Genomic DNA, 10,824 nt, shown 5'->3' with positions numbered 1-10,824 from the left:
AAAAAGAAAAGTTTACCAAGTAGGACCAAGGAAAGCCAACAATGAAATTATAGCAGTAAGTGTGTTATTTTGCCAAGCAAAGCTGAGAGATAATTCCTTTTATATCTCCCCATTTTGGCTGAGTTTAAACTCCAATTTACATTATCTTTGTCACACTGATCTCAATAAGACAGTTTCACAGCAAATGACTGAGAAGCAGCAGCAGCAGCAGCAGCTGCTGCCCAAGGTCACGCAGCTGGTTGGCATATTGGGGAGCACAGAATCAAATCCAGCTCACCAGATTAGAAGTCTGCACTCCTAACCAAGCTGGCTCTCTAACCTGAGTAGCATGGCTCACAAAATTGTCAGGCAGCACAACCAGGAGCAATAACAATTAATGGAATATACGAATAGCACAAAATATTATGCGTTATCTAAATAATGTTGTAGCACTTTGATTTGAGTTATGTTTTACAAATATGACAACCCTATCAGGTCACCCTATACTACTAGCATTTTAAAGATGTGACGTGAAAGGCTAACCCCAATGTCTTTGCAATGTGTATAAAAAAACAGGGAGAAAATGGCGGAAGATGATTCACAAAGTTGAAGAAGAGACTGCGTAGCTGTTTGCAAATTAACCATCATCTCGAACAACTGGAAGAAGTACTCCTTTTGGCACATTTATCAGAACAGATGTTCATGGCAATTTTTAATGCACTGTCAACACAGACTGATGCTTTCACTGGGTTTTTGTTCTTTTGAATGACTCCACACATCCATGTTGTGCTCTCAGTACAGTCAACATCCTTTATGAAGATTTCATGACATACAAAGTGGCTAATAGGACACTTGCTGAACCCTTCATACAACTAGTTTGTTTGGCTCATCTACACTCACTGACCAACCAATGCTACCAACCACATATGCAATCGCTTGGATTTAAATTAATGGGTTTAGACTAGAGAAATTTAGGATTGTGTTGCTACTAATGTAAAATCTGATAGGAGATTGTATTAGCCTCTGGTTTCAAGTTTGTATGAAAACTGCAGATTCACTCTGGCTTAAGCATTTCCCAAGAATGGCATTTTTGAAATGAAAAGGAAACCAAATGTTTAGCATTCAAATGGTGGTTTTCACTTTTAAATCAAAACTTGGCTCCCTGGTCACTAAGGAGTCTTGCAGTGGAATCGGAAGCAGTTATACTGTGCAAAGTCTATTGAAATTGGTGTGTTTAGAAGGGCACATCTCTGTTAAGGTTTGCATTGCTATAGAGCAAACCTACGCAGTGACACCTTTCATTTCAGTGGGTATAGCCGGCTTAACTTTGCAGATGATTGCAAATGCGGCTTCTCTCCTTTCCCTTTCCCCATCACAGTCGAAACAGATCCAATTAAACAAGAGTCCGGCGGCACCTCAAAGAACAACAAAATGCCTTCCAGCACCCTCGCTTTCATGAGTCAGCGCTCCCCGAAGATGATGCCGGGAGAAATACACGTTTGTTAAGTCCTGTAGGCGCCACCGGGCTCCTGCTTCAGGTTGCCGCAACGCAACCCCTCCGCCTGCAATTACTGCCACGAGATTTAAAAGGTCCTCCTCCTCATGCAACAACTCAAGGACCGGAGACCCGGGAGAGATGGCGCTCGCTGCATCGTGACAGGAACAGGAAAGAGTGCAAGGGACTCGGCCCAAGGTCACATAGGGATTTGGAAACCCCCGGCGGAGAGGGGAAGCGGGAGGCTCCCCGAGGTGGCAAAGCGCATCTTTGCTCCACCCGCGGGGGAAAGCACACACGCCTACTCTCTCACACACACACACCCAGTCACCGTCACATTCGTCACGTCCAAAAGCAAAAGTCGAGGTGCGTCAACCCGAAAACAAGCCCACCGGAAGCGAGCGGGGATCCTTTAGCGTGTGGGACAGCTCCGCATAGGCCTATCCTCTCCCATTGCGGTAGGGGAAGCCAGCCTATCTCCAGGCCGGCCTCGCGTCCCCGGGCGGGAGAGTTCCGCGGCTGTTTCCAGGTCGACGGCGCAGCCTGGTTGGCTGACTGGCTGGCTGGCTGGCTGGCGGAGGCGCCCCGAGTGCAGCCCAGGCACAGCCCGGCCCGCCGTCGGCTTCGTCTTCCTCGCGCCTTCCTCCCTCCCTCCCTCCGCTCGCGCCGCCTCCTCCCCCTCAGGAGCGCCGTTGGGATGGCGGGGCGGGGGGTGGAGGAGGAGGAGGAGGAGGGATGAGGGACCGGGAGCCGCCTTCTCCTCAGCAGCCCTGGCGGCGGCGGCGGCGGGAAGGCTGGGGGCGCCGCTGCGGAAGGGCCGAGCGACGGAGTGAGTGAGTGAGTGGCTGGCGGACGGACGGACGGAGAGAGCAAGCGGGACTCGCGGGCGCGACGACCCGGGCCCCTTCCCCCGCCGCCGCCGTCGTCCTCGCCGCCTTGCTGCTGCTCCTGCCGCCGTTGTCGCCCTGGGGCCGGGCGGGCGACCGGGAAACCGCGGCGCTTGGATGCCTGGAGCCCGCGGCAGAGACCCAGCCCCGAGCCCGCCATGGGCTGCTGCGGGAGCGCCGCCTCTCAGGTGAGATATGGGGAGGGGAGGGGGGCAGGCGAGGGGGCGCCCCCGTCGGGAGGAGGCTTGGGTAATAATTATAATATAGTAGTAATAATAATGATGCGAAGTAAAAGCGGGGTCTGCAGGCACCTTCCAAGCCAGTCCCGATGGAAGGCCTCTCTCAGGTGCCCGCGGGCTCCTGGTTGACGCTGTGCCCATTTGGAATCGCTCCGCAATGTGATGCTTTTTTACTCTTGTTTTCTTTCTCTGTCTCGTCCCCCCCCCCCATTTTAAAAAAACAAAGTGTTTACTGTGCTTCACTATTTCCTCCTTCCTCTCTTTGCTCCGGTTGTGCCCTTGTCTTCCTCCCGTCCACGCATAGGCACGTTTTGTATTTACTTGGATGTTTTTAACCCCTTCAATCCTGCTTCCTATAAACTTGTCTGGAATTTTCTCCCCTCCCTCCCGGTATTTTTTCATCAGGTGTTTTGGGTGCCTTAAACCGCTGCCTCCTTCCTCTACTGAGTCCTGGATTCCACCTGGGTTCCCACAATCATTTCTGCATTTACTCAAACGTTTCTGCCCTAATACTGTGGGTTAAAAAAAAAAAAAAAACTGGTTGCATCTTTGATTTAAGCAGTGCTTAGGTTGGTGTGGAATTGATAAGGCTTAAAAGCAACATGGTTGAATGGAAAAAAATGCCTTAAAAAACCCAGACATCGCCTCCTGCCTCTGCTTATCTGTAGCTGTTTTCTATACCAATTGGGAGAGGGAAGAAGAGGAATACCACTGCCCTCTCTTTTTTGACTTTTGTTAATGCCAACCTGGTGCTTTCTGCCCACTGTCCTTGTTGTCCTAATTTTTATATGCCTTCCCGGTGCCTATGTCTCATCCCTGTTCTGCCTTATGCTTGCATACACTGCCTCATTTCCACAGTGATGGATACTTTGGGCTATGACATGGTGCCTGCTGGTATACTTTGCCATACAGAGAACATGACATTGAATTTCCTCAATCTGACTTGATGCTCTTGTGGTAGTCTTGTTGTGTTCCTAAAGTCATCTTCCTTGATTTTTTGCCTCACTCTATTCGGTATTAACAAGGTTGACTCAGCCTTCCATCCTTCCGAGGTCGATAAAATGAGTACCCAGCTTGCTGGGGGGTAAACGGTCATGACTGGGGAAGGCACTGGCAAACCACCCCGTATTGAGTCTGCCATGAAAACGCTAGAGGGCGTCACCCCAAGGGTCAGACATGACTTGGTGCTTGCACAGGGGATACCTTTACCTTTTATTCGGTATTAAAAGGCACCAGCAGTCCCTGTCGTATTAGTTTTCTACTCTTCACACACTCCTAACATTATTTGTTTAGCCAATCTTTTGCACCTCCTTTCCTGTTTCGTTTGGTTACGCGTTAATGACCCTTGCCTCTGGCAAAGTCTCAGTAATTCTTATTTTGAACTATAACTTCACTCTTACCTAGTCTCTTTCCTTGTCACTTGTTTGGCTGTCTGATCCTTTATACATCACTGCTTATTGCTATGCTCCACACCATCCGCTTTCCTACTACAGGCACCATTATGGAATCTTAGTCCATCTCTGCATCCACTTACTGGTGACTGTTGTCTGTTATGCTTCCTCAAAGGACTTCAGCGTGGCCTACTTGGTGGTGGACCTTTTTATCTTTTCAGCAACCCTGTGTGTTTGCTTAGACTGGAACATAGTGCTGTGACCAAGGCAAAATAGGACTGTCCACTTTGAGGCACAACAATCATTGTACCATACTGATTTTCTTCAATGCATTTTCTAGAGGCATGCACTCAATATCTTTTTAAGGCATATTAATTATCTCTTAAGACATTTTAATGGGAGTTTTGCCATGTTACTCCCAGTGCACATTCTTATTTTCCCATATGTTTAATGGAATGATGCTTATCTGCATTAATAATTGAGGACAAACTATAAAGAGGCAGTAGTAACTTTTCCTGATTGAGTAAGCTTCTGCTGTTGTTTTTTTTTTAAATGGGACATTTGCTCTCACAGCTCTTCCTACTGTAATGTGGTGATATCCTTTCCCCTGCCACATTCTTGGGGAAGGATGTGAAGTTTTCATTATGTAATGATAGGCATGGCTAATTTGTAACAGCCATGTTTGGACTATTATCTGTCTTTTGTGTGTCTCAGTGAGGTAAAAAGCAATTTGCCAGTTTATTGTGCTCTATCTCTCCCATCATTCATATTAATCTGTTTCCCTTCTAGAATAGTTTCTTTCAGGGCCCAGAGAGAGGATTCAGGAGCCAGCTAGGAATTGATAGTGGCAACTTTTTTCTTCATTTGTGTGTTCAGATAATTTGACTGCTATTGAACTGTATCTGGAATATAGTAACTGTAGCGCCACAGTGATGCTAAAAATTAGGATGAGTAGGACATACCATGCAGCAATTTCATTACCACTTTTCTGATGTCTGCATCAATCCATTCCATATTTGAATGTAAGTGGTGTTTGGCAGGAGAAGATATCCTGAGGTGTGATGTATTTTGAATGCCCTGCTGCAAAAATCTTTTTTGAAACATGTGTATATGGCCTTGGCTATTACCCTATTGTTGCCAATCGCCTTCTCCTTTTCCTTCTCCCAATTTTAACAATTCCTTATTTGCCATAGTTATATTGCTCTCTTGCTATATTCAAGGCACACAGAACTCCACCCACTTCTCCAACAGTAGCTTAAACCTTCCCATTCTAACAACTGAACAAATGATTCATTTAAAAATTAGAGTGCCTGTTCTCCGCCTGCTCTTGTGTCAACTGCTTCAGACTGGTATCCAAATCTTCACTTTCTTTTGCGTAATTTCAGTTGGCGTCATATTTTTGCTTTCCCCTATATCATGTGGCTTTATTCACTTTTTGTGGCCATCTGCTTGGTTGGCACAGTTACATAGTATGCCTTGACTGAGACTGTGTGCCTGTGATTTGGACTGTGTGTTGATTGGAAAGACTGTGAATTACCCTGTCTTGTGTCGGTGGAGGGAATTGAACTGCTAGATGGCTTTTTGCTTCCTTTCAGCTCTGTGATGCCACATATACACTTGCATTTTGATCACTCTGAATAGTCGCCTTGGGTTAGTGGTGAATGTTCCCAGAGATTCCATTCCTGACACAGCCTGCTTGACTAAAGACTAAATAATATCTCCTGTTGCCCAGCTTTTATGTAATACTTTTGATGTGCTTTTCATATGGCCCGTGTAGTACAGAACATTCTGGGTTTTCTTCATGGTAGTCTTCTCAGAATGAATTCAGTACATGATCTTGTTGGTACATGAAATTCTTGGGTCATTGTTAATACTGACCATTACAATATTTGTTCCTGCTCTTTCTCTGCTTCTTCATTTCCTCACATTTGGCTATGTAAACTCACTTGTGAAAAATTTGGTATAACTCTACTGCTTTTGAGGAAGTAACTTGCAATTACTCGGATGTGCATGTTGCTTTTAAGCTTTGTCTTCCTGCCAAAAGTCTCTTCCTTTTCCTCATCACATAAATTTGGCTAATATAATGACATCAAGATTATTAAAATCTCCCTTGGATATATATCTTCTATCATTTTCAGGGGGTATAGTTTATAGCAACCCCCGACTGTCTGGGAGACCCAGGTTCAAATCCCTACTCTGTTGTGAAACTTAACTAGGTGGCCTTGGGCCCTTTCAGCCCAAAATATCTCTCAGGATTGTCATGAGGATATAATGAAGAAGGGGCTAATGATGGATACCGCTCTGAGTTCCATGGAAGAGGAACAGAATAAAACTGCAATAAGTATAAGCATTTATCTGTTTTGGCTAGTACAGTGACGCTTGCAGTCACTCAGACTCATAGTTGATCTGTCAAATAACACTCTAGCGGTAAACAAATTCTAGTTTGTGCAATTAAAAAAAATTGGATCCCAGGAGTCTGTAAGCACATGTTTACATTGCAAAAAGGATTTCATAGCTCTTAAGGCAGAAATAGTCTGCCTTAAGTAAAGAGGGCTTCTTGATTTTGCTCAAGGACCCTTAGACCTAGTTGAACACATTAATATGCCTTGTCCTGAATCAGATTCTTAGTCTGTCAAGGTCAGTATTGTCTACTTCAGCCTTTCTGAACTGTTTTACTGTTGAGAAACCCCTGAAACATTCTTTGGACTTCAAGAAACCACAGAAGTTGTACACTCATGCAGAATATGGTTGGGAAACACTTGTGTACATACCCACCCGGGGCTCCTCCACAGCCCACCCCAATCATTGGCCATTTAGGGAGGGGGGGTGAGTCGACATGACCATATATGGTAATATCATCCAACACATGTCTTACAAATTTTTAAAAAATTAACTCCCACTCATTTAGGAAACCCTTCCAGGGACATCAAGAGCCCCTAGTGTTGCATGAACCCCTGGTTGAGAAAGTCTGGTCTACTTTGATGGGTGGTGGCTCTCCAGTGTCACAAGCAGTGGTCTTTCTCATTGCCTACTGCCTAGTCCTTTCAACTGGAGGTGATGTGGATTGAACCCAGGACCTTTTGCCTGCCAAGTAGATTCTATATCATTGAGCCACAGCCTCTCCCCTCAGAGTTGCTAAAATCTCCTAAATGTTTCATAAATCAGGTCCACCATCAACTTTACTACATCTGGTGTGATGGAGAAGTGCTTCCCATAACAGACTTTTTGGGAAGGGAAATAATAGACCCCCTAGAAGAAAATATGTATTTATAATAGAGTTAACAGATTAAATGGTTGTTAGGCTTTCTCTACTCAGATTTTACCAGTCTCGGTTTTGACTGGGTGAAGGGGAGAAATGAAACACAGTACCAGTATAGCAAATACTGAATGAATGTGTCCAAATTCTGAATTAATCTACTAAATATTGAAAAATAAGGTTGATGTGTTGACATAAATGTCAGTTGATATTCTGTTACGGAACACTTTAAGGCGACCTGTACTGGTGGCTTCTTCTTTGAGTTTCAGGGTTAGAGCTGAGTGGTAGATGTGATTTATATGGTCTTAGTAAGATGTTTTTCAGGCTTGTGTTCCCAAGACGATTGAGATTCTTTCATTTATCAAGAGTCCTGCTGCACATTCAGTAAAAAGATAGGCTTCCCAGAAGGATGCATACCACCACTACAAATAGGCACTTGTAATGTGCAAACTCAGTTTACTGTTTTAAGATGTATCTTCAGTGCTTATGGTGAAAGGATAAGGCCACAAAAGAGCCTCTGGTCAGTGCCACAAAAATAAGATTTTTTTCTTAAGCCAAGAAAAGGTGAAAAACTTCCGTTTAGTGCAGGAATCCTGAAAACCATGTATCTGGTATATGACTTGACTATAAACACTGAAATACATTCTCCAGAAAATATAATAAAATGGCATTCTATTAGTGTGTGTAGAAGTGAAGTGTAATCATATTAGTATAAATTAGATAGTTTCAAATACATTAATTAAAAAGCTAAAACTTCAGTTTACATTATTGCAATTTAAGAATTAAGTATTTAGTTATGATAAAATAAAGTAATTGAAGATGTTAATGGCTTAAACTGGCTTAAATTTGCCACTTCTGTTAATTTCAAAATACAATATGGCTGTATGTGTGGATCAATTTTCTTTGCGTTTGGGAGGGGTGGGGTGAGGGAATAGTTTGAGAAGCCTGTGGATCAGAATGTATGTTTGCTATGTATTCTTAACAGAAAGTTGTGTCAACAAAACATAAGTCCTATGAGAGCGCTATGATGAGGAAATTCTGATTCTGACAGAGACCCTGCATTAAGGGAACACCATTCTGTACCTTAGCTATTGCATATCTGCCCTGAGGAGATTTTAAAAGGCAAAAAGTTGTATCTTCTTGAAATTTATTAAATGCAATCCTGAATAATTTTGCAACCAAAATTTGCCTTTTGGTTTCGTTTGCTTTGCGTGTATTTCTACAAGAAACCGATGGTGTTTCTTCATATAGACTGAGGAGATTTTAGTCAGAAAACACGTCTGGGTTCAGCATAAGCTGAAAGCAGTTATAATATTTGGCATGGAGATTTGTATAGTGGACTGAGACTCCTAGTCAGGCCAAAGGAAGGGGGATACATCTAGAGAGAAGAAAAATCCCTGCCCAGTTGAACAGGGAAATTAGCGCTGAGGATTCCTTGATCTGGTGTGAAAGGATAGTGCTTTAGACTCCTTAGGAGTTAGAGGGAAGAGATTGGGTACTTACAAGATGATACAAGCTTTCAGAAAACTAGAGTTTAAGAAAACTTAAAGAATACTGTAGTTCTTTGGAAGACACAGATACAATAAGCTTCTCACTATTATGAATATGAATAAACTTTATTGCACTAGGCCATAGGACATCACATTTTAAAAGCACGTTATTGTTTACAGGTGCTGCATCAGAGTTCAGGACTGTCCCAATTATCAACAATATAGAAAAAAGTTAATGCAAACAAAAAACACTGCAGTTCAGCTGTTTGAAAGAGCTATAATATTTGTCAGGTCTCTCACTATTAAGAACGTAGACATTAAGGAATAAACTTAAATAACTCTCAATTGCATGAATTAAAAAACTTAAGACTGTGCAGCTACTCATTTTTACCTCAAAGATTTCTGCTCCTCACTTAATCTGACCTTTCCATGTGTGATATACAAAATATTTGATTCTGTTGACTTTTATGTTTCAAGAGCCATTCTGGGGCTTTCAGTAAAGAGGGCTCCCGTACCTTCCTAAGATGTCCCAGGGCTGAGTTAAAAGCCAATTTATCTTTCAGAGACAGGTTGGGACAGCCAATTTCATGAATCTCAATTTTAAAAATCCATGTTATTTGAGCTGCTCAGTCAGTGAGGGAATAGATTTCTTTTTTTTTTTTGGAGGGAAAATTTGAGAGAGGAAGGTGGCCAGGGGTCATATTTTCACTGGCCAAGGCCTTTATCCAATTATAAGCCAGTTTCTAATCCATGATTTGCCCCAAAGACATAGCTAGAAGAAGGAAGAACTACATTAAAATGAAAGTGTATCAATACAAAAAAAATTAAATGGTCAAGAAAAATTAAACTATAGAATTAAATGCACAAAAGTAAAGTCACCTGTTACAATTTTAAGTATACTTTTAAAAGCACGTATGTCAAAGAAACCTTGCAAAATCACACAGGTACAGTCCATTGGGTAACATTTTGAGTAAGTATATGTGAAGAGTTGGATTCAGGAAGTCAGATTGATGTAATAGTGTGCTGACCAATGATATGGGAGACCTGGGTTCTAATGCTCACTCTGCTATGGAAGCTTGTTGGGTGAACTTTGGGCCAGTCCCATGCTCTTGGTCTAACCTAGCTCATGGAGTTGTTGTGGGGATAAAATGGAGGAGAGGTGAACAACCACTTTGGGGATAAAAAAAAGAGACAAAGAAATTTAAAAAACCCTATCAGTTTTCTCTCTAGTGAAAGAGGAATAGAGGCCCCTTTTGACCATCAAAAAGGTTATGCCAGGAATCCTGGAAGACACATAGCTTTTACAGTGAGGAAGGGAATTGTGTGGTCAAATAGAAAAAAAATAGATGAGATCCAAGTAAACATTTGTCATTATTGGCAAGTTATTCTCCATTTTAAGGCTAATCTGTGTAATATATAGCAGGAATCTACAGGTATTGGATAAATTGACTTATATTACTCAGTCTTTTTCTCATCTCTTTAGCAATGAAGCCAATGCATCAATAGAACTTTTAATCTAAGATAGTGGTGAGGATACCTTGGTTTATTCTGTAGTGATATCATAAATTCCTTTATTTAAATAAAGTGTTCTGATTTTTTGCATAAGGTGCCACCACTAAGGAAAAAAGCATGAGATATTCATGTGGAGAAGTAGGAAGATGAAAAAGAAGAAAGAATGGCATTAAGAGGTCTGAAAGAACTAGGTATGCTTAGCAGAGAATAGAAGAGTTAATAGGTTGGCAGTTTCAAACATTGAAAAAGATGTCAGAACAGAGAGAATAGTTATTTGCCCCCTCTAGTGATTAAACTACCCTTAACTGTCATTTTGTCCTGATTTGTTGTAGATTTATTATGTATACGTATAAACTCTCAGAAACCTGGCTATTTCTGTGTTCTGCACAGTACTCTACGGTTTCCCTGGTGACTCAGAATAAGTCAGGGAATTATTGTGTGAATCTGTGTGAACTGGTTGTTTTGTAATGATGGTAACATTGAGCGTGATTCTTACTTTATTCCACAGTTCAGATGAGATGTGAACTTTTCTGAAATGACATGGGGAAAGTTCTCTGGGGTTATTTGGCGAAAGA

The 10,824-nt window shown here is 42.5% G+C and overlaps 1 protein-coding gene across 2 annotated transcripts in view; it reads left to right on the top strand.

Annotated features, from left to right (window-relative positions):
- The first annotated feature begins 1,818 nt into the window (after window positions 1-1,818).
- The window catches only part of SLC44A1 (solute carrier family 44 member 1), an 81,994-nt gene continuing 72,988 nt past the window's right edge, over window positions 1,819-10,824 (top strand). The window contains exon 1 of one of the 2 annotated variants that reach the window (XM_077345384.1): window positions 1,819-2,549. In XM_077345384.1, coding sequence (XP_077201499.1) covers window positions 2,520-2,549 — 30 coding nt within the window. In that variant the 5' untranslated portion in view covers window positions 1,819-2,519. The remainder of the gene's footprint in view (window positions 2,550-10,824) is intronic. The other variant, XM_077345385.1, reaches the window with a different exon arrangement.

The sequence above is a fragment of the Paroedura picta genome, chromosome 7, assembly GCF_049243985.1.
Source record: "Paroedura picta isolate Pp20150507F chromosome 7, Ppicta_v3.0, whole genome shotgun sequence".
NCBI classification, from domain to species: Eukaryota; Metazoa; Chordata; class Lepidosauria; order Squamata; family Gekkonidae; genus Paroedura; species Paroedura picta.
Note: the sequence above shows the minus strand (reverse complement) of the source record. Positions and strands in the feature narration are given on the sequence as shown.